Source organism: Callorhinus ursinus, unplaced genomic scaffold, assembly GCF_003265705.2.
Source record: "Callorhinus ursinus isolate GAN/ISIS: 27379988/994484 unplaced genomic scaffold, GSC_fseal_2.0 scaffold45, whole genome shotgun sequence".
Lineage (NCBI taxonomy): Eukaryota > Metazoa > Chordata > Mammalia > Carnivora > Otariidae > Callorhinus > Callorhinus ursinus.
The window spans coordinates 470,961-498,811 of record NW_027397107.1 but is presented as its reverse complement, the minus strand read 5'-3'; the positions used below and the strand labels follow the sequence as shown (position 1 = coordinate 498,811).

General features: G+C 55.0%; 1 protein-coding gene across 5 annotated transcripts in view; it reads right to left on the bottom strand.

Annotated features, from left to right (window-relative positions):
- The window catches only part of TBC1D2B (TBC1 domain family member 2B), a 61,200-nt gene extending 33,361 nt beyond the window's left edge, over positions 1-27,839 (bottom strand). For 4 of the 5 annotated variants that reach the window (XM_025893281.1, XM_073882138.1, XM_025893284.1 and 1 more), the window contains exons 1-3: positions 27,527-27,839; positions 12,982-13,135; positions 5,907-6,072 (exon numbers count right to left, since the gene is read on the bottom strand). In XM_025893281.1, coding sequence (XP_025749066.1) covers positions 5,907-6,072; positions 12,982-13,135; positions 27,527-27,829 — 623 coding nt within the window. In that variant the 5' untranslated portion in view covers positions 27,830-27,839. The remainder of the gene's footprint in view (positions 1-5,906; positions 6,073-12,981; positions 13,136-27,526) is intronic. The other variant, XM_073882137.1, reaches the window with a different exon arrangement.
- Between the last annotated feature and the right edge of the window lie 12 nt (positions 27,840-27,851).

The window sequence follows — 27,851 nt, the reverse complement described above, 5'->3', positions numbered from 1 at the left end:
CACCCTCCCACCTGTGGGGCAGCACAGTGTGATTTTAAAGTGAACTTGGATTAGCAGTAAATGTGTGTTGCAAACTCCAGAGCAAGTGCAAAAAAAAAAAAAAAAAAAGCTAAAAAGGAAGTATAACTGATATACTAAGGAAGGAGAGAAAATGAAACCATATAAAATGCTCGATGAAAACCACAGAGACAGGGACGCCCAGGTGGCTCCACCACTGGAGCACGTGACTCTTGATCACAGGGTCGTGACTCTGAGCCCCATGCTGGGCATAGAGATTACTTAAAAAATAAAATAAAAGCACACGAGGCAGAAAAAGAGTGGGAGACAAAAACCAGGAACAAAAAGGGCCACAAACGAAAAACGGTACCAAACATGTTAATCCAACTGCACCAAGAATCATTGCGAATGTCAAAGGCCCACATGCACCAGTTAAGACAGAGGTTGTTGGGACCTAAGGGCATGTTGCCTCCAGGAACCCACTTTAAATACACGCACACATAGATGAAATGTAAAAGGAGAGAAATACGCTGTGTGAACAACACTAATCAAAAGAAAGCAGGAGCAGCTGTACGAATCTCAGAGCAGACCTCAAAGGAAGGGAAGTCATGAGGGATAAAGAAAGCATTTCATAATGAGAGGTCAATCCTCCAAGAACACAGCAATCCTCAACGCATACACCCTAACAACAGAGTGTTGATAAAACCTCAGGACAAAGAGAACCAACCACCATAGTTTGAAACTTTAACACCCTCAGTCAGAAATGAAAGGACCCAGCAGGCAGAAAATCAGTAAGGACTTAGCTGACCTCAACAACCATCAATCAACTGGATATCACTGATGTGTAGACAACTTTGTCCAACGACAGCAGAATGCACATTCCTCTCGAGCTCGTGTGGAACATTCACCAAGACAGACCACGTTCCAGGCCACAAAACAAAGCCCAACAAATTTCATAAAACAGAAATCCTATGTCTGCCTTCAGACCACAGTGGGATTGAACTAGAAATCAGTAACAGAAACATAACGAAAATCCCAAAATACATCAATAAATAACACACTTCTAAAAAAAAAAAAAAACCACAGGTCAAAAAAGAAATCTCAAGAGAAATTTTAGAATGTTTTAAACTAAATGAAAATGATAATGCAACTTATCAAAGGTTGTGGGATGCAGCCAAAGCAGTGCTCAGAGGGAAGTGTATAGCACTGGATGCACACCGTAGAATGGAAGAAAGATCTAAAAATCAATAATCTATATTTCCACCTTAAGAAACTAAAAAAAGGACAAATTAAATCCAAAAATAAGTAGAAAAAAAAGAAATAATAATTAGACTGGAAACCAATGAAACTGTCAACATGAAATAGGAAAAAAAAAAAAATCAATGAAACCAAAGCTGGTCCTTTGAAAACATCAATCAATTTAATAAGCCTCTAGCAGGATAAGAAAAAAAGAGAAAACACAAAGTACCAATATCAGAAATGAAATGGGACATCATTACAGATCCCATAGAAATTAAAAGGATAATAAATACTGTAACATAAATGTGGATAACTTAGATGAAATGGACCAATCCCTCGAAAGACACAATCTGCCAAAAGTCACACAAGGAAAAAAAAAAGATCTGAGTAGTCCCATATCTATTACAAATACTGAATCAATAATAACCTTCCAAAACAGAAAGCACCAGGCCCAGATGAGTCCACTGGTGAATTCTACCTAGCATTTAAGGAAGAAATTATACCAATCCCGTCCAATCCCTTTCAGAGGATAGAAGCAGAGAGAATACTTCCTAACTCACCTATGAGGCCAGGATTCCCCTAATACCAAAATCACAAAAAGACATTAAAAGAAAGCTACAGACCAATGTCTCTCATGAACACAGATGCAAAAATCCTCAACAAAATATTAGCAAATCAAATCCAACAATATATAAAAAGAATTATACCTTACAACCAAGTGGGATTTATCCCAGCAATGCAAGATTCACTCAACATTTGAAAATCTATTAATGTAATCCATCGCATCAAAACACTAAAAATAAATCACATAATAGGTTCATATCAATAGATGCAGAAAAAGCATTTGACAAAATGCAACTCCCATTCATGATAAAAACTCTCAGTAAACTAGAAATAGAGGGAACTTTCTCAACTTGATAAAGACTATCTACAAAAATCCTACAGCCAACATCATATTTAATAGTAAGAAACTCAAAGCTGTCCCACTAAGATGAGGTACAGGGCAAGGATGTTCCCTCTTACCACTCCTTTTCAACACTGTACCAGAAATCCTTGCTAATGTAATAAGGCAAGAAAAAGAAATTAAAAGTATACAAATTGGGAAGAAAGACAAAACTGTCTTTGTTCAAGATGACATGATCATCTATGTAAAAACTCTGAAAGAATAAGCAAAATCTCCTGAAATTAATAAGCAGTTATTAGTGACGTTGCAGGATACAAGATTAATATACAAAAGCCGATTGTTTTCCTATATACAGACAATGAACAAGTGGAATTTGAAATTAAAAACACAGTATTATTTACATTAGCACCCTTGAAAATGAAACACTTAGATGTGAATCTAAAAAAATATAAGTAAGATCTATGTGAGGAATACTACAAAACTGATGACTGAAATCAAAGAGGAACAAAATACTGGAGAGATATTCCATGTTCATGGGTAGGAAGACTTAATATTGTCAAGATATCAGTTCTCCAAAATTGATCTATAGATTCAATGCAATCCCAATCGAAATCCCAGCAAGTTATTTTGTGGATATCGACAAACTATTTCTAAAGTTTATATGGAGAGGCAGAAGACCCAAAATAGCCAACATGGTACTGAAAGAGAAGAACAAAGCTGGAGGATGACATACTTGACTTTAAGACTTAGTATAAAGCTACAGTAATTAAGACAGTGTGGTGTTGGAGAAAGAACAAATACATCAATGGAACAGAAAAGAGAACTCAGAGATAAACCCCATAAATACAGTCCACTGATCTTTGACAAAGGAGCAAAGACAGTCTCTTCAACATATGGTGCCAGAACTGGACATCCACATGCAAAATCATGAATCTAGACACAGACCTTGCACTCTTCACAACAATCAACTCAAAATGGGTCATAGACCAAAATGTAAAATGCAAAACATCTAAAACTCCCAGAAGATAACACAGAAGACCTAGATGACCTTGGGTGTCATGATGCCTATTTAGATACAACACCAAAGACACAATTCATGGAAGAAATAATGATCAACTGGACTTCGTTGCAAGTAAAACCTTCTGCTCTGGAAAGACAAGATCAAAAGAATTTGAAGACAAGCCACAGACTGGGATAAAATATTTGCAAAAGACACATCTGACAAAGGACTCTTATCCAAAATATATAAAGAACTCTTAAAACTCACCAATGAGAAAATAAATAACTCAGTTAAAAAGTGGTCCAAAGACTGGGTGTTATATAAGACTGATGAATCACTGAACTCTACCTCTCAAACTAATATATTATATGTAGATTGAATTTAAAGAAAAAAATTAAAAAAAAAAAGTGGGCCAAAGACCTTAACAGGCACCCCACCAGAGAAGATATAGGATGCCAAATAAGCATACAAAAAGATGCTCTGTGTCATATGTCATCAGGGAAATGCAAATTAAAACATCAGTGAGCCACCACCACACATCGAGAAGAATGGCCAAAACCTGGAACACCAAGAACACCACATGCTGGTGAGGATGCAGAGCTCATTCACTGATGCCTGGAATGCAACATGGTGTGGCCACTTTGGAAGACAGTTTGGCGGTTTCTTACAAAAGTGTGCATACTCTTACATACAATCCAGCAGTCATGCTCCTTGGCATTTACCCAAAGGAGCTGAGAACTTATGTCCACACAAAAACCTGCACGTGGATGTCTATAGCAGCTTTGTGCATAATTGCCAAACTTGGCAGCAACAAAGATGTCCTTAGGTGAGTGAATGGATTAATAAACTGTCTATATCTAGACAATGTAATATCATTCAGCACTAAAAGCAGATGAGCTGTCAGGCTGAAAAGACACGGAGGAACCTTATATGCATATCACCAAGTGAAAGAAATCAATGTGAAAAGGCCAATATTCTATGATTCCAACAAAATGGACATTCTGGAAAAAGCAGAACTATGGAGACAATGAACAGATCAGTGACGGCCAGTGGTGGGGCTGGGGGGTGGGAGCGAGACAAATAAGCAGAGCATGGAAGATTTTAAGGGCCATGAAAAATCCTCCGTGTGATACTATAATAGCTGGACACACGTCATCATACCTGTGTCCAGATCCACAGGACGCACGACAGCAAGTGTGACCCTAACATACACGACGGACTTTGTGTCAGTACAATGCGTCAGTGCAGGCTCATCCTTGGTAAAAAATATACCACTCCGGTGATCATGGGGGTGGGATACACATGTGTGCGGCAAGGGATGTACAAAAAATCTCTATTTTCCACTCAATTTATCGTATACCTAAAACTGCTCTAAAAAACTAAGTATTAAAAAAAGACAATTTGGGGGAACCTGGTGGCTCAGTTGGTTAAGCATCTGACTCTTGGTTTTGGCTCAGGTCATGATCTCAGGGTCATGGGAGCGAGCCCTGTGTGAGACTCAGTGCTGGGTGTGGCATCTGCTTGAGCTTCTCCCTCTCCCTCTGCCCCTCCCTGCTGGCCCCCAACCTCCCTCTCTAAAGAAAATAAAAATAAAAAATAAAAGAACAAGATACTTCCATGCGTGTCAGCCTGTGAATACCCTGAAGACATTAAAAGAAAAAAAAAGGAAAATGCAATTAAAAAGTGGACAAAGGATCTAAGGGGAGGTCTCTGCAGAGATCTATAAATGGCAATCCGCACATGAAGTCGCTCAGTATCATGAGTCACTAGGGAAATGCAAATCCCAACTACGAGACTCCACTTTACCAGGGGGATGGTGAGGACCAGAAAGACAGGGGACCGCAACTTGACCCACGCTGGCGGGTACGCACTGCGTCCCCAGAAGGTCACACCCAGAGTTACCATCCGGTCCGGCAGGGCCACCCCTAGTGCGACCCAAGAGAGACGAAAACACGCCCCACAGAACCCGTACCCAGTGTTCGCAGCAGCGCCACTCCTAAGAGCATGGCCGTCAAGGGCAGAAAGGACACGCACAGTGTGGTCTGCCCACAGAACGGACACACGAGGTCCCGACCGAGGCTATGGTTCTGGGGGGGCCCGCAAGCATGAGCTGGGCTCGTCTCCCGGGGGGCATTCACTGGAACCGTGCCGGACAGGCAAAGCCGCGGAGACAGAAAGCGCATCAGCGGTTGCCGAGGGTGGCCAGGAAGCGGGAAGGGGCTGCTAGTGGGTGCTAGGGTTCCTGTTCGGGGGATGAGAGTGTCCTAAAATTGGCTGCGGTGACGGCTGTTCAGCTGTGTGCACTAAAAACCACCAAACTGCACGTTGTAAATGGGTGAACGGTATGGCACGTGAATTATATCTCAACCAAGTATTTCACACACACACACACACACACACACACAGCCCCGGGGGCCTGGGAAGGGGACTGGCCCCCTGGGAAGACGCTCCGGCTCCGCAGCCTGGGAGCCTCGTGACCTCGGACGAGGACTCTTCCCGGGCCAGTTTCTGTTTCTGCAGCATGTCGGCCCTATGACCTAGCTCACAGAGTCAAGCTAGTGAAAACAAACCCCGGGTGTGAGCACGTCTGGCTCAGGACAAGGTGTGCAACAGACCCTCTACATGGGCTAAAGAAATAACCCAGCACCTGAAAGGACCTTGTCAGCGACAGATGCAAGGTGCTTGCAGAATTTCATGCACAAAATTGTAACACGTTATCAGAAATAACCCACGTTCAGTTTCATACTTTGCTTTCCAAAGACTCACTTGAGCTCAGTGCCCCACTGTTTGAAAGAGAAATTAATGGAATTTGGGTGCCCGGGGGCCGGCTGGTGAGCTGCTGCCTCTCCTACCAGCCCTCCGGGGGTGGCTTCCACAGCGAGGACATTCCTGGCTTTCTCTGCAGAAGCATCCGGATGTGAGCAAATTACATCTGAAAGACAGGCAAACAAAGGTCAGTCCTCAACGCTTCCATGTGGAACTCCGTATCCTACGTGAGACACGGACCCGCGCACAATCAGCCATGGGACGGGACCCGTGGTGGCATCAGCGTTCTGCAACTGTTTTCACCTCAAGCACCTCCATGTTTGTGAGGTGCTTCAAAGGCCCCAGGGCCGCGGTCCCCTGCGCGGTCTCGCAGATGAGCAAAGCGGCAGGAAGCTGTGGCCAAGGTCCACTCGCCTGTGCTGATAAGGGACAACTGGGATCATTATATAGAAAAGCAAAGTGCAGATCAGATCATACGAACACTCTGCCTCTACGAAAACGGGCGAATGGGAGTATTCCATACACATTTGCTAACATCGGCAGTGGTGACCCGTGGAAGCAACTTCGCACGTCCCAGAGGAGCGGCTCAGAAAAGGCAAACACTGGCGCTAAAGCGTGATCACATCTCAGAATGGTTTCAAAACGTAAGCTTTTGAAATACCGAATGTTGAAACGGTTGACGTGTAGGATTTGCTTTAAAATAAGAATATCTGGTTATTTAACAGTAATATTTGCTTCAAAATAACAAAGTGGGTAGGGGTGTCTGGGAAACCAGATGGGTCCATGAGATAGTAATTTTGGAAATCACCCAGGAAACGTGGGGTAATATTACAGGTTCTTTCTTTGCATAAAACTCCCCGTAATAAGAACTTCTTTTAACATTCTGAAAAAATGTCCCCAGCTGCAAATACTTTGTATTCTCCACAGTGGATCCTCTCCCTGAGAGCAGGGCATGTCTGTAAACAGAGGCCAGCCTGCCCTACATGTCCCTTTCACAAAGTGCCCCTACTCTGGCCGCATCGACCCTCACTCTCCCTGTGAAGCAAAATCAGAACAGCGTGCTGAGCACGGACACCGAGGAAAATGCAACTTCTCGTGAGAGGAGCGTCGGATCCGAGCAGCTCAGGACGGTGTCCGCGGAGGGCCGCAAGCGCCGGCAGGGGAGCCAACCTCACCCACGGGCTCTTGCAGCAGAGGCGGGGCACCAAGTGACCAGGTAGCGTGGGAGGGGCTCTGAGAACTCGCGGGGAAAGCACACCGCGTGTGACGGAAAGAAGTGAGGGCCGTGTCTGTCGGGGGAGCTTGGCTGTGGCCCAGAGCGGGGTCCTGAGTGGGAGAAGCAGAAGGGGCACTGGGAGAGAGATCAGATTCCCGATTCTTGGTTTGAATTACCACCCCACGGTGAGCACGGTGTACAGCCAACCACGAGAACACACATCTAGGAAGGACACATAAAGTAACAGAAGGTCACGCAGAAGCAGGGAGCCCCTGGAACCCGGAGCCTGGGACCTCAGAGGGAGCGGAGGAAGGACCCCGCCCATGGCTGCAACCACGGCAGCTCCTCACCCCTCCTTCAGACTGCAGCTCCCGAGATTTCACTTGGAAAGAGTTCCAATAAACAAAAAACAAGGTCAAGCACTGGGAACCAGGTCCAGCTCCCCGGCCCTCACAAGACAGACCCCACACAGCAGGTGCCGTGACCGTCCCTGTGAGGACGGGCGGCCAAGCTCGGGCTTCCCAAGGGCTGGTCCTCGCAGAGCTCACAGCGAAGCTCCACAGGCTGGGCCAGGACGTGGACGTGGGGCCTGGGGCTCCTGCCTGCTGCGCTTGGGCCAGCCTCTTGAGAGCTTCTGTGGGGCTGGGGACAAGGTGAGCGGCGGCCCCACTGTGGGCGCCAACTGTCAACCGCTCTTGTGAAGCACCTTCTGCCCAGAAAACCCCAGGCCCTGCGGCCCCCCTGGGCTGGACTGCAAATGCTTCCTGAGGACAGCGAGGCGCAGGGGCCTGCTGGAGACAGGGATCCAGGGGCCGGGGAAGGTGCTGTCAGAACACACCGTCTCCAAAAGTTATTACTCCATGTGAAAAAGCAGCAATTCCCCATTTTTGCTATTACTGTCATTTTGCCTTGTCTTTGGTTTTTAAATGACTGCGTGACCGTTACTTAATTAGAAGCAGAGCCGCTGGCGTCTCCCGCATCCGCACATCCGGATTCAGGAGCCGCCCGGACGGGGACACAAACTAGGTCACAGCAGGGTTTCCCTGCGGTCCTGCCGGGAGCCACGGGACCTGCCAGCCTCAGTTGGGAAACCATCTGTGCTCAAGCCTGATGGCGTTCAGATGCTCTCCGCTCCTTTCCAACATTTTCCAAACGCAACTCCGACGCGTCCTGACAGCAGGGCTCCCTCTCCTCTCCCGCTGCCTCGACCCGGCCAGGACGCTGGGCCGTCCATGAAAGGGGGACAGCCACGGGAGAAGGCCCTTTCCACAGGCGGCACGGAACATGTCTCTGTGGGAGCCGGAGGACAGAGCAGGCTCAATGGGAAAACGTTTCTGTCCCCTTTATCAGAGTGAGTTTTAACCCAGATGATGGAGGAGCGATCAGAGCTGGAAGAAAATCTCCTAAGCGGGGCAGAGTGCATGCCCAAGCACCAAAAAGGAGGGGCTCTCTGGGCCCCCAGCAGGCTGGCCCACGCATCCTGCCCGGCTGCTCCCGCCATGGGCATAAGCCTTGTGACCAGCAGCTAGCAGAGAAGAGGGGCTCATATGCACTGGGGAACCCGACCATGGACGAACAAAAGACGGAGTGATGAGGAGCTGGGGCAGGAGGCCCTATACTTCCCCGCAGGGCTCATGGGTCTCCCTTGTGAACTACCTCCCCTGCCACCTACCTTTGAGAGACCCCGGAGTCGGGTGGGGCCCACACCTGGCAGATGACTTCCCTCTCCTGCCTGTACCACCTCCCCACCTTCTGCAAACTTTTCAGACCCCAGCCTCTGCACCAACATGCGCCCAGCTCACCTGCACCCCCTCCGCCCCAGCATCACCAACCCAGCTCACCTACACCCCCTCGACCCTCAGCATCACCAACCCAGCTCACCTGCACCCCCTCCACCCTCAGCATCACCCACCCAGCTCACCCGCACCCCCTCCGCCCTCAGCATCACCCACCCAGATCACCTGCACCCCGTCCGCCCTCAGCATCACCCACCCAGCTCACCTGCACCCCCTCGACCCTCAGCATCACCAACCCAGCTCACCTGCACCCCCTCCGCCCTGAGAATCACCAACCCAGCTCACCTGCACACCCTCCGCCCTTAGCATCACCCACCCAGCTCACCTGCACCCCCTCTGCCCTCAGCATCAATCCAGTTCACCTGCACCCCCTCTGCCCACAGGAACACCCACCCAGTTCACCTGCACCACATTCTCCTCCGCCCATAGCCGGGCTTCAAGGAGGCCCCTCCCAGGTACAACTAGAAGCCATCCTCATACACTTTCTCAGCCTGATGTGAGGCCACAAGGAGCCTCAGAGGACATCCTGTTCACACATGGGGAAATGGTGTGTGCCCAAGTCCTACGAGCTCTCCCCACTGGGACCGGCTGCCCCTTGGGCACCACGCGAGAGTCACCGAGACGTACACTTCCAAACAACACGTAGCATTTGCAGTACTTTACAAATGGGGTCACAGAGAGAAGCACAGCCTCTCTGATCAGCTCACCAGGTGACATGTGAAACGAGTACGTGGAGCCGCCACAGTCTGCCGGGCTGGGTCTGCATCCTGCCCCATGTGGGGCTTCCCTCTGCCAGCTGCAGTCCTTGCACAGACCGTGGGGCCAAAAGGAGCAGCCGCCGCCCGCCCGCCCGAGAAGGAAGTGTGTGGTCTCCCCTCAAACCGTCCTGCCATTTTCTGCAGGAAGCACCTGCCGTGCTCTGACAGGTACTTGGGCACTCAAGAGCCTGTGACCATGCTTCCGTGGTCCCCAACTTGTAGGAAGTCTCAAAAGACAAGGTGTTGTCATCCCTGGCTGTTTGCTTATCAGTCTACATGGGAAGTGAGCTCAGCAAAACGAACTGCGTGCAGCTCCTGGAGCGGGGCCGTCAGCCTCCTGTGCTTGCTTCCTGTGCTCTGGCTGTCTCATGCCTGGCAGCTGGGAAAGGCTCTGAACCCTGCACTTCGTCTTCGCCAAGTATTCCTTTGTGTGGAAACTAGGTCTTTACCATGCAGGTGCGGGGACGTGTGGGGTCCGTGTGCGTACAGCACAGCGCTCCCGCGGGGTGCAGCCAGGCGGGGACGTGCGGGGTCCGTGTGCGTGCGGCACAGCGCTCCCGCGGGGTGCAGCCGGCCGAGGACGTGCGGGGTCCGTGTGTGTGCGGCACAGCGCTCCCGCGGGGTGCAGCCGGCCAGGGACATGCGGGGTCCCGTGTGTGTGCGGCACAGCGCTCCCGCGGGGTGCAGCCGGCCAGGGACGTGCGGGGTCCATGTGCGTGCGGGGCCAGGCTGCGGGGAGCAAGCAGGCGGAGACGTGCAGAGTGCAGGCAGGCGGAGCAGACAGACACAGCCAAGCCATCCCTCCTGTGCAGCCTGACGAATGTCAAGCGGCAAATCCCAGTCACGACACAACAGACTCCTATGCAGAGGAGGCGAACTCTGGAGAAGGAATGTTCCCTAGGCCAGCCGTAGGCCAGCGGGTGACAGTGCTGCTCCAGGGCTCCCTGCAGCTTCCCTCCTCGCAGCTTCCTTCCTCACAGACGCTGCTGTGGACGGTGGCCATGCGCCCTGCCTCCCCGCTCCCTCCCTGGCTGGGGACGGCCACGCGCCCACCCCCTGCGAAGGAGGGACAGACTGAGGGCGGGGGCCGCCTCGTTTCCGACCCCCGGGGCACCGGCAAGAGGGAACTGGGAAAGTCCACCCACTTGGGACTGACGGCGAACAGCGCCTCAAGAGACAAACACATCCCTGTGAGTCAGGTTCCCCACTGACTGCAGCTGAACGTAATCCTCGCCAACTCAATTTCAACATACTTTTACATGTAATGCAGTCGCCCATCTGCCCCTCATGACAGGACTGCGAGGGGTGGACAGGTGGTTCGCATTCCAGCCCCCTGCCGGGCCTCCCCTCCCTCCCACCTGACCCACCTCCAAATCCTCCAGCCCTTCCACCATGCCCCTGCCCCCCCCGCCAGAACTGTGGCCACCATGGCTTCCAGCCCGATCCCAGCCTCATCCCACTGACCGGTCCCCTCCCCAGCACTCAGCACATCCCAGCCGTCGCTCACCCTGCTCTCCCTTGTCTGGTGGTGCTCCCCCCGGGTCTGACCCCCGACCATCCATCCTGCTTCCTCTCTGGCCTCTCGCTCCCGCTGGACCTCCTTCTGCATCCCTGGCCGGCCTCATGGCTGCGCCATGCTCCTCAGAGCTGCCTGCACCGGCCTAGGCCCCTCACCCGGCCATGCACTCCTCGAGAGCACAGACTGTGACTTCTCAGTCCTTAGACCCCACCACCCAGACCACAGACTGTCGGAGTGGGGCATGCTCTCCATCCCGCTGATGAGCAGACCAAGGCTCAGACAGACAGACGCGCCAGGGGCAGTGGAGCAGGGCTCGGCAGACTTGCCGGCGGCCCAGGTGGTAGTACCTACTTTCAGCTCGGGGCCCCAGGGCCGCTTCAGCGGATGGAGCTTCCTCCCAAGATGCACAACCGCCTGCCCACCACAGCTGTCCACTCCTGCGACGTCAGGGCCCGCGGGTGCTGGCGGGACAGCATGGGACGAAAATGAGAATGCCCCAAACAAGGGGCAACGAGGTCAGAAGACGAGAAAAACTTTATTTTTAATACAAACCTGAGTTACAAACACCCTTTGGTCTAGCGCCCTGGGTCTGTCAGACGTACTCCGTCCTCAGAATAAAGGAACCGGGGCATCGTGCTGGCTTGGTCACTAGAACGTGTACCCCTCCATCTCAAGGCTGAGCTCCACGTTGGGCGTGGAGATTATAAATCACTAAACTTTAAGACTAAAGGAACGGACAGACGGTGTGTGCCCCACCCCCGAGGCACCGGCGGGGTCACGAGTGTGCTCAACAAGACTGAGTCATGCAGCTGCTTCTGGTCAAAACCCCTAGGAGAGCGGCTTTCAAACACCCGGCAGAACTGTGCACGAACACAGAAGTGCCCCCTTGGCTCTCGGTGTCCTCAGGGTGTGGATGCCCCTGAGAACGACATGAGGACCTCACGGGAGTGCGTGTGGACAGGTGTGACCATGTCACTGACCGCGGGGTCTGGCTGTAGACCCCGCTGTGGCTGTCGAGCACACGGTGGGCAGGGCAGCAGGGGCCTGCAGGGGTGGGGCTCTGTGGGCATCTGCTTCTGGAACAAGGCGGCTGTGGCTTGCAGGGATCTTGACGGAGCCTGTGCTCTGGGGAGCAGAAGGTCCCGTAGGCGTCAGGAAGTGCAGACCTCACCTCTTTGTAGGCGAGAGAACCAGCCCTCACTGGCTGGGCCCTGACGTGTGCACCTGTCAGCCTGACTTCAGGACCCCGTGGCCTGCCCTCTCCCACGAGGAAGGCAGGAGCCCCAGCGCCGGCCCAGCGCACAGCCCCGGCATGGACGGTCAGCAAGAGAATGCTGCTCAACACAACCCAGCACGAAGATGCCGTGGTGTTTCACTGCCTCGATATTCAAACAAAAAGACCCATTATCTCTACAGTGAGACTGGGAATTCGCAAGAGTTGTTGAAATGCCACAAACCTAGAATAAAATCGAATTGGTTAAAGTCTCCTTGGGGAGATGTTGGGAGCACAGGCTTTGAGGACAAAGCGCGTACAAATGTCTGGGAACGCGTTGGTGGGGCGGGGGGCGGGTGCTTCACCTTCGTGGGGGGGGGCACATGCAGGCAACACAGGGGTCATCATCAGGCTTGAATACGACTCCATACATGGAAGCCCCCGGAAAGCAGGGACCACCACCGTTGGAAAGAGATCATTGCTACTTTGGTTCAGAACGTCCATCCAGCTGACCTGCCGTGGAAAACGGCTGTGCACGAGGAACAGACGCGGGTCCCCCCACCTGTGACTTACCTGAGTTATCTCTGGCTACAAGACCCTTAGAGAAATCCCCCGGGGTCGGGGAGGCCCTGCTGTCCCACTTCACCATGTCCAGACTGCTGCAATACTCCCACCGCTTCTGCTGGAGCTCCTGCAGCCAGTAGGTCATGAGCTGACGATTAGGAGCCTGCAAAGACGGAAGCGGAGAGAGCGTTACGGCCACACCGCGGGACGGGCGGACGCGCCCTGCCCCGTGGACGGTGCTGGTAGGAAGCACAGGTCAAAGACTTCACCATCGGGACAGGCAGCCACTGCTCATGCAAGCGGGCGGAGCAAACAGCAAGGACAGCGGGAATTCAGCCCCGGTGAGAAACCCTCCTGCCTGTGGGGCCTGGAATTCCAGGACCACAGAACACCGTCCGCAGATGGTTTCAGGACGGCTGATGTTCTCGCTGACCCTGCACGCGGGGCACGCACAACGTCCGTCTAGAGAGCTCACACCTCGCTCAGGCAGGGGTGGAGTCCGGGCCTCGCCATGTCAAATAACCGTATTTCCACCTGTTAGCCTCTGGGAGGGCGCCAAAGGACACGGCAGGCTGGAAACCAGAGGGCGTGTCGGATGGGTAAAACTTTTTAAAATTGACACCAAGTGCCGGGAAGGGTGCTGGGCCGCAGGCCCTGTCGAGAACCTCTCCCAGTGCCCCCACATGGCAGGCACACGACAGATCTGCTTGAACGGGAATCCTCGGTTTAAAGGGGAAAATCTGGCCGGGGAACAGTTAGCAACCTTGTGATCCTCTCTCACTAAATTCCCCAGGCAAAAACAAACATTAAAGTCACATGCTTTCAATGTCTGACCTGTTATTCATGTTACAGAAATCTGGTCAATACAGCAGGGAAAACCGCCTCGAGGCAATGATTAACTGGGGCTCCTTCCCTTTTTAAAAATCTGGAAAGCGCTGAAAGCATGTCGATGTCGATCCTGAGCAGACCTCGCCCCGACCTGATTAGATCACAATCACTAACGAGGCTCTCGGTCGCCCCGGGTTCAATCTGGGTTCAACACAGAAAGTCCCTCCAGATCTGCCCAGCACAGCCTCCACTGGACACATGAGGCCACAGAGCACGGGAAATGCAGCGGGCGCCACACGACGGAATACTCTGGATACATCACATTATCTCACCTACACTTGAAAACTTAAAGCATGGGGGCGCCTGGGTGGCTCAGTCGTTAAGCGTCTGCCTTCGGCTCAGGTCATGATCCCAGGGTCCTGGGATCGAGCCCCACATCGGGCTCCCTGCTCAACGGGGAGCCTGCTTCTCCCTCCGGCCTGCCACTCCCCCTGCTTGTGCTCACGTTCTCTCTCTGACAAATAAAATCTTAAAAGAAAAAAAAAAAGGAAACTTAAAGCACGTATATCATGGTTCATACCATGTGTGTCTCAACTGTGCTACTCTGGACTGTGATGGTAAATGCAGACCATTTTGGGAGCCAAGGTTGGTGGGAAGGCCACCGGGTGGGAAGCAGCCTTGGGGATTGAAGTGGAGGCCAAGGGCATCAGGCAGCCTCCACTTCTCCCCTCCCACAGGACTATAGGACTCAAGGTGACTTCTTTGTCCTTTAACCATGGAGATGCCAACGCTCTTTAGGGACCAACGACGAGTCCGGCTAGTCTGGCTGATGGCTCACAGTTTCAATACCTCCTCTGCCCTTCTCCAATGGGGCAAGTAGGACCCTCAAGCGATGTGACATCACAGAACATCATCTCCATGAGCCCATCACCAGGAGTGCCCTTCACTGAGCCCCAGCCCAGCTGAAGCCTATCACCACCGCACCATATCTGCCCGGCACCTGCCAGCCAGAGGGATGGGCAGCAGGACTGGGAGACAGGATCTGCCCCCTACCCCCAATTTACAATGCTCTAATCCCAAATTCTGGAGAGCCAGATGGGCATTCTAATCATGGTGGAAGGCGCAGAGCCAAGGCTCAGCTCAGCAGGTGCCTGTGGGAGCCAAGGGTCCAGCAAGAGGCCAGGTACCAGTATCTGCCATCAGAAGACTCGCGAGGGCCATACCCTAGGTCTCCCAGAACACTGTCTCCCCAACTCCTATACATCCTTCAAAGCCCAATGCAAATGTTACCTCCAGAGGAGATTTCCACGACCTGAGCCTGCATGTTCTCTCTATCCTCTGAACGGGATGACACTGCATACCCCAGGTCAGCTTCCCACAGAGGGCGGCACACACCTCATGTGCTCCTCATTAGCCTGAGTTCCCTGAAGGCAGAGGTCAGACCTGCTGCTCTCAACGCAGTCCAAGATGCCTGACGCACTCAGATATCCGACTCTCCCCTCGTGTCTAGCTGCTCCCACTGCCCCAAGGCTGCTAATCCCAGTCCCAACACGAGCCACACAGAACATCTTGGAAAGCTATTCTGGTGGTCCCTACCCAGCCACACGAGCTGTGGGCCAGGGGACAGACTTGCACTGGGCGGGCATGGTCCTGATGTGAGACATCTGCTGCATTTAGGTGCCATGTCAGGTCAGGTCAGAGAATGAAAACAGGCCACCCACATCCAGCCGGACGTGAACTTGAGTCCTCAGTGGCTGAGAAGAACCACACGGTGCCCCAGCTGCTCCCACAGACTTAGTCCCCAGGCCTCCACCGGCCCCAAACCCAGAAGCCCACACTTGGGGAGAAGGGCCCCAGCCCCTGCCCCTTCCCCTGGACACTCCCCCAAGCCTGGCTCTCTCCCTGGGGCGCAGAAAAGTCCTATAATAAGGTCATCTGGTCACAAGTGAGTTCATTCAGGGCCCACTCCCAGCAGGTGGGCGTGTTCCTGGGGGAGGGGCTGGTATAGCGACCCAGCAGCATCATGGGCGTCGGGCGCCGTCCCCTACCCACATTCCCACCATGCGACCCCCTGGGCCAAGCTCTGCACCCCGGGTTCTCCGGCCCTGTGGGAAGGAACCTCCACCCACCGAACCTCAGCACACGGAAGAAGCCGCACAAAGCTCATCCCCTTTGACCCAACGTCATTCCTGAGCATCTATCTGAAGTAATCCAAAAGAAGGAAAAGGGAAAAATGCCACATACACAAAAACGTTTGTTCATTTGCTCGGCAAATATTTACCAAGCGCCTAACTTAGGCCAAGTGCCGCCATCCACGCCGGGGACACAGAACTGGGTGCGACCGGGTTGATTCTTGCCTCAGCCACACCCAGTGAGCAAAGGGTTTCCTTTCCAACAGTAATAAACAGCTAGAAACACGTTCCTAATTTCAACCAAAATACAAAATGCCTGGCCTAAGAAACCCTCGTACATTACGGAAACTTTCCAAAAATCCAGTCAACATTCTAAAGTAAAACTCACCTAAATTTCAACCTTCAAGAGTTCTGGACAAAACAAAGGAGGCGTGGGGCTCTGCCCTTCCAAGCAGGGAGGCCATGAGGAAGGCGCAACTGGCCCGGTGTGCGTCCGGGACTCCAGCGGGGAGCCGAGCAGGTATCGAATGCAGCATCCCAAACAAGATCAGAAGGAGAAGTAGTCATTATTAAACAATGGCCTTAGGACAACCGGTTAGAAATTTGCAAATAAAATGAATTCAAATTTGATTCCAGATTTGAATGGCCATAAAAGTCGTTTAAAGCACCCAAAGAAAATGCCTACGTAATTAAGTTTCTGTCTCTTTCTGCATCCCACAACAGCCACGTAGAATTCCGCGCTTTTCAAAGGTGCGCACAGCGGGTCTGACTCTGGACTTTAAACCCACTGAGTGGCAGGCGCAGTCCACACAGAAGCTTCCAGCAGAGATATGAGCTCCAGCACCGCTGGCGGCCACCACCAGGGCTGCGTGCACCTGGGAAGGCCAAGCGCTCTTCCAAGGCTGAGCCCCAGACTGAAGGCCAGAGGGACTGACCTTCGAGGGCTGCTTCCCGCACGCGGCCCCGGGAGCCGGCTCCGGGCAGGAAGTGTGGGTTTCACAGGGCTGATTATTCTCCCCAGAAACAAAGGGGAGGTTGCTACTGCAACAATCCTATTCTCTTGGAACGGAAAGACCTTTCTAATCCCAAAAAGCAAGGCAGTAGAGAAAATGTCTGTCTGTCCAAAAACTCCACCACACCACCCAGAATTAAACGACAAATGACAAACGGAGACAGAGAGCAAACAACCTGCGGGGGGCGGAGGTGCACGCAGCCAGCACTCATCCACGCCGCGAGGATCCCTGCCTGCCTGGGAGCTCCCGTTCACCTTCGTTAACAAATACCACAACATATTGTAGACTTTTATTTCAAATAATAGTAACAACCCACGTTTACTGTGCAAACTCTGCAAAACGCAGAAAAAAAGAGAAACTGACCGCAACCCTGTCACCAGACATGACGTCATGCACACTTCGCTGGGAGTCCTTCCAAACATTCTTCTGTCCCCAGACACCCATCCCGCTTTCCTTCACACAACCGAACACAACACACCGGCTGTGATGTGTCCACACGCTTGCAACAGCGCCAGGCATTGTCAGGGGCGCCATCACCACATGCCGGACAGTGGACTGAACGCGGGGCACACGCGGTCACCGGAAGCGCACAACTGCCAGACAGCAGTACCCACGTGCCCCCGGGGTTAGGCACCAGGGCTGGGAGCCGGACATCCGGGCTCACGCCCCGCGTGCCATGAGCGGGGGTTACAATGCCCCCCGGGAAGGCGTGAGCAACAACAGTAACGCACTTGCAGCCCGCGGCTCTGAGGGTTAAGTCAGCTCATCAGGGCGCCTCCTCCCTGGGCGTGGCGATCCGCGTCTCCACCATCACCTGAGACCTCACAGTCGGTGCTGGCTCCGTGGAGATTCAGACCGGGGTCTGGGTTCCTTGCTGTCACACAGAGGAGGAGGGAGGAGCGCACGCCCGTCTTCCCAGCATCCCAGCGGGACTCAAGCTCCGCACGGTTTTCCTTGAATGCTGGGAGGCTGACCGTGAGCCTCTGTGGGCGTGCGGGGTCCTCGGCGAGGACAGCTGGTCTCCCCGCCAGCGCCGGCGGCCCTCAGGACACACAGCAGGGTGGGCACCGCTGCACCGGGTCAGGGAGAGTGCTGCCACGGGTCCACAGGGGCCCCACGATCCCGCGCTGAAGACATTTCTCACAGACAGACTGCAGGGAAACCGCGCTCCAGCCCGAAGGAGTCACCAGCCATCAAGGCGAGGACCCCCTCGGTCTCTCCACTCGCGCTCCCTGGCTTTCTCCTGGCACATCCACCTCGGGCCCCACAGCAGCGAGCTGACGGGCCTGTCGACCTCGGCGTCCCCCTCCAGACCCAGCGAAGTCACGTGCGCCCCATGCTTCCAGACTCCCTGACGGCGTCCACAAGCCATGCGACCCGCATGCTAACCGGGCCCACGCTGCGCCTGCCCCTCCCACGCGCGCACGCACACACACACGGAAGCCGGCTCAGCTTCCACAGCCCCTGCTGCACTAGCAACCACCTGCAAACTCCTACTTGTTGCCCAGTCCAAACACCCCCCAACCCAATCCTGCAGTGTGAGGACAGCACTCCAGTTGTCCAGACTCCGGGCTCCTCCCCAGAGGACCGCCCCCCCCATCTCTACGAAGAACAGCGTGACCACCATTCACGGCAGGGCTACAGAAAGGAGGGTACACACGGGGGGGCGGGGGGCTCCGTGCACACACCTCACTCGGCGTGTTGCTTAAGAGGACACAATGGCTGCTCATGGGGAAGGAATTTTGTTTCTTAAATCTGAAGGAGGACATCTGGGTTCCCAAGACACATCTAAGCAATAAAAGCACAAGAATATCGTAAGCGGCCTGACGATACAACACTGATGAAAAACAGACCACAAGCCAGATCTGATAAATAACTTTAGGTTCCAAATTTTCTTTTGAATGTTTCAAAATCACGAGCCTGGGAAGAATCTCATGAGATCTGGCCCCGAACCAACGAAACAGACGGGAAGTCCTGTGTCTGAGCCAGCGGCAGACGCCGGGAAGGGAACCCGGGCAGGATCTCCAGGCCCGGCAGAGTGGGGAGCATCTGCACGGCCCTCCGTTCCTCCAGCGAGTGCCACGAGCTCTTACCTCTTCTCTTTTCAAACTATCTTAAAATCGGCATTTTCATATTATCTATCAAAATAGTTACACAACTGTAATCTCAATCCTTTCCAAAGGCTGAGCAAGAACCCAGACCCCAGGGCAGGTGCCCCGCCTGCCACCCACTCTGCCACCCACTCGGGAGGCGGAAGTCAGCTGGGGACTCCCATTTATCACTCAAGCACCCTCTTTTCAAAAGCAAATACGCTGACACAACTCACCTGTCCTGACACCTTCCCGGTGTTAACGGGTGTCCCAGAGACCGGCAAGCAAAGGTGATGACGGGGAGAAGGGGACCCGGACACAGAACAAGGTGAAGCACGCTCGCAGGAAAGGGGTCTCAAAGACAAGGGCTGTGGGGGGCTGGGCCAGGTGACAGACTCGGGCCACTCTGGCTCTGCTCTCCCTGCAGGAAGCCCGGTGACACAATGGGGGCATGTGGCCCCCAGTGGACCCGGCTGCATTCCCGTGGCTCCCTATCAGCCCTGCTGTTGCACAGTCGGGGAGAGCCAGGGCCTGTGAGCTCAGGGGAATTAAAAGCTGCAGCAGCCGCGGGACGGTCCGCACCCCAGCCCCCCCGCCAAGACGGTTCCCACACACTGCACGACGCTGCCCTGCTCCCGCGGGACGTGCTTTACTCAGACGCAAGACACAGGAAGGACTTCGTATGAAGGTTTAGGAACTGGGGTCCCAGGCTCCACGAGCCAGAGACCTGGGGGGCAGGGGAGTGTGGCCGCAGAGATCCACTGCCCTTCAAGCGAGTCTGCAGGGTGTCTGGGAGGCACCTGGTCTCCAACTGCCTCTCGGGCCAAGCTGGCATCTCAGGAATGGGTTGGGTGGCTCCTCGGCGTCATTCCGTAATTCACCCTTGGTTGGGTGAAATCTGGGGGCCCTCCAAGTCCTGACCAGCTATGCGGGGGTGGCCATGATGACGCTCTCCTGGAAATACCCCCAGGATGCCCACCAACGCCCCTGGAGGAGCACCAGCACGCGGTGCTGCCCAGGGACCGAGCGGCCGGCGCAGGAGACGCAAACCTCAGGGCCTCGGGGAATTGGGGAGAGGGTGACAGGCCCCAAACCAGTGCTATAGAAACTCAGAATGCAAAGCAGATACACAGAAACCACAGAGCGTTGGCCCAAGGATAAGGGGCTTGTGCCTCACCGGCATCCGCCCACGCGGCTGAGCTATTTCCAGTCCACACAGAAGGCCGTCACCGAATGGGCCCCTCTGTGCTCACTGCGGAGGGAGCAGTCGCTCACAGTCCAGGGCAGCAGTGGTTCCCAGACACAGGCGCGCACACCTGCCACTGGAGCGTCAGGGGTGATAAGCGTGCTGCTCCCCAGGCCCACACCACCTACCGACCGCATCAGGGTCACTGGGGCGAACCCGCCATGTGCATTCTCCACAGGCTTTTCTCCTATAGCTGAGAACCATGGTTCTGAACAGCACGCTTCCTCCGAATGGCAGCCAGCCGCGAGCACTCTGTCAGCACGTCGCCCGGGACAGGAAGTGTGTGGGTGCAGTGCGAACCCGGACGCCAGGCGAGCGGGCACGGCTCACGGGACACCCCAGCTGCCAGGGACCTCTCCCCCTCTGGCACACGCTGCCCAAGAGAAGGCTCCCGACAGGATGCGCACTTCCCACTAAGCCAACCCCTCCTGGAAGCAGACCGTCTACACCGCTCACGTCTAATCCCCACGCGACTTGCCGTCTTGAAGCTACACTGCAGCACAAAACGGGCAAATGCCCAGTTTAGGTGCCTGTCCACCACTGACCCTGCGTGAGCCAAACTGCCTACCCACGGCCTAGAGCGGGAACACAAAGCAAACATCACCGAGCTGCTGGGTGAACAGGACACACGGTTTACGTATCCGCCACCACCCCACTGAAGGCCTGTTCCCTCGTGCTGGCACCCCGGGTCACGGCCCCTTCAGTTCCAACTCAGGGATAGTGACCCTTGGAGCAAAAGCGTGTAAGGACTCCCTCCAAGTCACTGAGCCGCTTAATGACAACGCCCCAGTCACAGCCCGGAACAGGCTGGGCAAGCTCCCCAAGGCCAGAGGCAACGGCTGACTCCCGCCAGGTGCTCGCCAGGGCCTCATGCCACAGAACTGGCCAGGCGAAGGGCTGACTGGCTGCATCGCGCCCAGGACAGTCAGGCCAGCCTGTCTGCCAGCAGTCTTCCCTGGACATCACAGAGCTGGAGGGGAAACGAAATAATCCCTCTAATCCAATATCTACATCTCCGATGGCAGGGCCTGCCCACCCTATCCACCGCCAGGCCTGCCACCCAACACTCAGACAGGTTCTCATCTGAGGGGCACACTGTACGAGGAATGCGCTCCTTCCCGGAGGCTGGCCCCGGGGAACGGTCCCAAGGATGCAGCTCGGGACCCCTCCCCACCAGGGTCCAGTTCCCCCACGCAGTCAACCTGAGAAAGGTCAGCGAATGAAGACACAGACTCCCGTCTGACCGGCGACACGTCCGCGGACGCACGAGGCTCTCAGTCTTTGAGCAGCTACAGTTCCACCCGAACGGGACTGCTCCCCAGCCCACCTTCTCCAGGGAGCACTTCGGACAATAACTAAGCAGGCCTCTCCAATTCTGCAATGATCACACCGACCACAGCCTTCTGGCCCTGGGCCGCATCCAAATCAGTCCTTTACATACAGGCCTCCCTCCTCGTCATCACTGCCGAAAGATGTCACACCTCCCCCAGGGTCAGGACACGGGCAGGCCTTGGATATTCACACCCGCACTGACGGCGACAGACAAATACGATTTCCTGCAAAGGTTCTCCAAAGCCATCAGGTGCTGATGTATTTTTAAAGTCTTCGTACTGCAGTTTCTTAAGCAAATAGGAAAATTACTGCTGTATCTGCAGAAAAAAGCGTAATGCTTACACGGCAGCAGGTGCTAATGGATAAACAGACACCGGGAACCTCCTTGTGCAACAGGAGCATTCGCTCAGCCGGCCAGGGTGCCCTGAGCGCTGACTACCTGCCTGACCTTCCCTTACGTGCCCGGGACACAGTGCTGAGCTGCAGACAATCTCTGTCCTCGGGCTGTGTGTGCCCCAGCTGGACACAGCACCGGCCGCTCACATACCTGGACAGGACTGGACCGACTTCAGGGGGCAACCCCGTGTATGCGGGGTTTCCTGAGCGGCCTGGTGGGCCACTGCTTATGGGGCAATTGTGGGATCCACGGGCTCCCCAGGGAGCATCTCTGCCTCCGCCGCCCAGAGCGTCAGAGGGTGTGCAGCAGGGGGCTGGTTAGGAGCCCCGCGGCTCCCTAATTCCCGAACCCATACTGCGCTCACTCTGGGACAGCAACCAAGCTCGGCTGAGGCCCACACCCGACAGGAAGTAGGCCAACACCACCCACTCCAGTGTCATTCAGACCTGACTGCATCAGTCTCTAAGAGAAATGACAGTTGCTAATCCAAACCCCTCCCGAATCAGAGAGTCATTTCTAGAATAACGGGGTCTTTTCTGTTCTTGGAGGGAAGGTTATGGTCTGACTTCTGACCACACGGCAAGGCTGTACCCCAGTGGCTGATGGGTAAAGGCACCTGAACAAGGATACCTGTCTAGCCCTCAGGAGCCTCAGGGAAGTGGCAGGTGGTGTTTACACCTCAACCCCAAATGCGTGTGGCCCCCCCCATTTCTTAAGAAACAGTTGCCTCCAAAGGGGAAGGAAGTTGGCAACGTGCCTTTGAGCAAAGCGGGTGGAAGAGACAAGCGTTTGGTGAAGGTGGTCACAAGGAATGCTCTGGGATGGGCAGTCCCCCCCCCAGGGCAGGCCCCAGCCACACAACCCCCCCCCCCCCCCGGGCGGCCTCCCAGACCCCGCTTCTCCCCGAAACCATGGTGCCTAAGAAGCAAGAGGCCACAGTATCTTCACCTTTGTGTTTGTTTCCTTTGAAACCTTTCTACCAGGCTGTCACATACATACGCCAACCCTTCACACACAGGCTGCACAGTCCTCCAGGCGGTTAGATGCGAGTACTGGGGGTGACCCACCCACCCATCTGGAAGAGAGAAAAAAAACCCTCAACCCCCACTGAAAACTCTGCTGATCCTGCACTCTGGCCCCAAAGGCCTTCCCCTCCAAAGGCTGTGCCCCCTTCTCCCTGGCTGCCCCCCTGAACTCCCAGAGCCCCCCACGCGACCAGCACTCCCACCTACGCACCTCTGCTCCCACCAGGCCCCCTCCCCCTGTGGTCAACACCAACCCAACCTTCACATCTCGGCAAGTCTCTCCCCGCCCTCCCCTGTGAACTAGATCAGGTCCCCTGTCACATATGCTCACACCTCGTTCCTCCCACACTGCATGGCGCCCATTGCTGTGACCGTCTGTCTCCCCACGTCACCGAAAGCCCCGCCAGGCAGGAACTGGCTCATGTCGTTGGGCCTGCACACCCAGTGCCTAAGCGCAGGGTGAGAGGGGTCCCAGGCCCCCCGAAACATGCGAGTCCCTGAACCACACTCCGGGGCCATATCCAGCCCATCACCTGTGGATACGCCTACACGCCAGGAATGGTTTTTATGCTTTTAAATGGTTGAAAAAAAAAAATTCAAAGAACAGTATTTTGTGACATGTGAAAATCACATGAAATTCAAATTTCGTAGTCCATAAGTAAAAATTACAGAAACACTGTTAACGCTCATTTTATGGCTGTTTCTGGACCATGACAGCAGAGGAGTCAGACGGTGTGGTGGCAAGACCTAAAATATTTTCCATGCGGCCCTGGACTTAAAACACTCACCCACAGCTACACCAGTGTCCTGGGTGCCCAGCCAGGGGCGTGAAACACCAGAGCCCGAAAATCAGGACCGACTGTGCTCTGGGTGGGCCGCACCCTCTCTGCATAGCTGATGCCTGTTGTATTCAGTGGGTGCTCACAGCATGCCACAAGGGGAGAGCGTCACTGGATACACTGGGAGATCTGGCTCACCCTCCCAGAGGGCCAAAGCCCTCCCCAAACCAGCGCTTACTGGGCGACCACCCTGTGTGCTCTCACTGCACACATACCCACTGGGGCACCTCCTCTGCATGGGTACCGCTCAGGAGGTCAGGATGCAAACTTCAGGAGCGGGGTGCAGACCACACCATAAGGAGCACTGGGCCAGGCAGCAGGACTGGGCAAACCACTGAGGTACCGCACGTAGGACACCGCACCTGCCTTTAAGGAGTGTCCTAGCTGGGCCGCCCTGACAAACCCCTGAAAAGCGAAGTCTGGACCAAAGATCTAAGTAACACTTTGAGACCCCTGAGTGGATGCCCTCGGGCAGGACAGCTTAGTGGCGCCAGGAAGGCAGGGTTCCCCACCTCTCTTCTGTGTGGGACATACAATGATGACCCAGGCTGACAAATGTTTGCCACTAAGCTGCGAGTGGTTTCAACACCAGAGAATGTGCATCCTTCCCAGGAAAAGTGGGTTCATGACTGGGTAGTTACGTGTGACTCAGAAACCGACCCCTTGTCCACTTGAGCACCAAACGGCCCCAAGAAAGGGGTGGAGGGCGGGGAATTGGTCCTTGACAGGCTGACGCTGCCCCTTGTTCCAGGGCCTGCAGAGGCCCGGCAGAGGAGGCTAGTTCCCGCTCACACTTTGTCCCCCATCAGTCACACGCTGGCCTCCCTCCAGAACTGTCCCCTGCTCCTCACAGCCCCGGAAAGCCCGGTGAGCAGCACACTCTCCTCACCGGCCCCAGCACCACTGGCCTCTCTGCCTGATCGCCCTGGCAACTTCCAAATGTAAAATGCCCCCGCTGCTTTCTCACCACGTGAGGGGACAGAAATCAAAGGCAGTAAAGGGAAAAGCACTACACCTTATCTCATCCCAAAGCACTGACGTCCTAACACGATTACACACTCTGCATCTCAGACCCTCACTATTCCCGGAGTGTTGACTTTCAGGAAGGGTCTCAATCTAGCTTCCCAATCTCCGGCAAATCCCAGCCCCTCTCTGGCCTCTGTTCCCTCATCCGTAAAACAAGGCGCTGGACCAGATCCCCGAGTTCAGCAACAGAGAAGCTTAGCAAGAAATTCCAGTATCAGCTTTCATTAAGACTCAAGCAGTAAAACATTTCGAAAAAGCCCAACGAAACCACAGCTTTGCCAGGGAGGGCGGAAAAGACGCTTTAAAACAAGAAACACATGATAATGCAATAAGCAAATTGCTGATTTTTCTTTTCTAAGTCATCTGTCCAGGAAAATGGGTATCTGTAAAATGATATGCAACCAGCTCAAGCCTGAGCAGGGCTTTGTCCTCAGTAGCCTAAGATCCTCCCTGCAGATCAGGGGCTCTCCCCTAGCCGAAGATGCTTACAGGTCCTGACAGGTGACAAGGAAGATAAATGACTTCTCCCCACCTTACCACCACGGAAGTTTTACTCCCACAGCTCAAAAGGAATTCCCTACACCATCCTTCTCAAAGCGTGCCCCTACTCCGGAAGCCCAAGTCTCCACAACTCCCTTCTTTTGGGAAGCCTTGCCTGTGTTCCAGTTCCCACTGTTTCTGTAAAGCAGACCCTCAGCGACTAGTCAACCTTCCATATTCCTCAGTCAGGAATCCACATGAAAACTGATTTCCTTTTTTAAAAATATTCTGAACACACAACAAGATGGACGGAACGCTATAAAGCGCCCTGGGGCACCCACCACCCAGTCCTGGAAATAAACACTTGCAAACACACTGGACGCCTGCCTCATCTTCCTATGCGGCAAGTCCATCCCGAATCCAGGGCTCATCCCCCTGCCGCTCTGCACTCACCACACCGCACAGACAGCCGCGTGAGCTTCATAGCCTTTCCACCAACGGTGCCGTCCGCCTGCAATCACTCTGTACCGTCTTCGTGCCCCGTTTTATGCGAGCTAATGTTTCAGCTGTCAACTCTTCATGCTCACCACTGTATAAACATTCCGTTACGTGAATATGCCACACACTCGGCCAAAGACGCTACTCGTCATTTCGTACGGCTGCCATGCAGGGCCAGACGTTCCCACCACATTTCCAGAATGCTCACAACCCCCTAAGGAGGAAAGTGAGCGTCCCACTGGACCAGAGGGGGCTGGGACACACAGGGGGCACACACTGCCCAACACACGTGCATGGCAGACCCACACGAGTTCAGGCCACTCGGCTCTACGGCCACCGTCTTCACCTGAACCTCCAAGCCCCATGGAGGGACGAACCTCCATTACTCACATTTCTCTCAAAGAGAAAATGGACAGAGGGCTCCAAAGTCAGCTGAGAAAACCTGAAACAGGATGCTCCATTTTCTTTGTTAACAAACAATTCCACAGGAAATCCATCTGACACAGATTGCCCGCATGCACAGTGAGGACAAGCCCTTCTCTGGCAGAAGTCCCTGTGCGCTCCCTGGAGTCATTCCCAAGTTTATACAAACGGTTTCCAAGTCAGCCGGAGTTGTACTGCAACCCTGCTTGGCTTCCCCTGCAGAAGCAGGCTGTCTGCACCCACTCAGATGGCGTGGAGGGGCCGGAAAGAACCCAGGAATCAAAGTCTGCCTGAATGGCAGCAGCTGAGCTGACATGGCTCTGAGATGACCTCGGGCAGCAGCCCCAGCTGCTGCGTGCTCTGGAGGCCCGGGAACAGTCCTGGGCTTGAACGGCCAAGGGAAGCAGGCACAGCCCACTCTGCTCTGCACTTGGCCTGGGAGAGCGCTCAAACAGGCCAGCCCAGCCCTGTTGCCCCGGAGAAAGCCCAGCCTGAGGACTAAGGGTGGGGGCTCAGAGCCCCCAGTCAGGGAGCCAGGCCAAGAGAGAGGTGTGAGCTCCTGCATGAGGGCCCCGAGGGCCCTGGGGAGAGGAGGGGACCCCCCCAGGCCAGGGGAGGCCTCCAGGCACCAGCACCAGGACTCTCCATCGATCTTCCACGCGGGGTTTCTCTGCCACAGGGTGAAGGAAGCCTCGCATGGGCAAGGCAGAACGGGCTGAAGAAACCCCCTCCCACGTCTCCCAGCGAAGTAACGAGCAAGAGAACAGGCTTGGCCACTTACAGGCTGTGCGACCTTCCCTTCGCTGAGCGCCCCTGCCCTACCGTGCACTGGCTGCAGGGAATTACCGGGGAGGGCCCTGCCCCCTCCGACCCACCCCCCCCCCCAGGAGAATCCCCGGGCCCCCCCCCCCCCCCGCCTCCGCCCCGTTACAGAAGTGGCAGCGGAAGCACCAAGGGGTCGTGACCTAGGCAGGTCCAGAAGCCTGCAGGCGCCAACAGCTGGGACGGCTGCGCTGGGCGTCCACGTCGCGCGTGGGGGAGCCCAGGTGAGGGGCGGAGGAGGGGTGCCGGCACCGCTCAGCCCGCAGCCCCTGGGGGGAGATAGGGGGACAAGCCCGGGTGCGCCGGCCCGAGGCGGGAGGGCGCGCGGGGAGAGGGAGGCCGGCAGGGCGGCGGCGGAGAGGGCCGGGGAGAGGGGCGCCAGGTGCGGGCTCCGCGCTCCCACCTTGAGCACCGTGACGGCGCCCGCGCTGTGCACCTGGAAGTGCGCGGGCGGCTCGGTGCCGGGCTCGGCCGCCTCGTCGGGGCCCTGGTAGCTGAAGCAGGCGTCCGCGATGTCCAGGTGGCCGAGGGGCAGCGCGTCCTGCGGGCTCTTGAAGTAGTAGAGGTAGCAGCGGCGCGCGTCGAACACGAACCAGCGGCTGCGGTAGCCGCGCAGCGGGCCCTTGCCCGACAGCTTCTGCAGGTAGCCGCACAGCCGCGCCGGCTCCCGCTCCTCCTCCTCGGCCCGCGCCCCGGGGCCCGGCATCGCCGCCGCCGCCGCCGCCGTC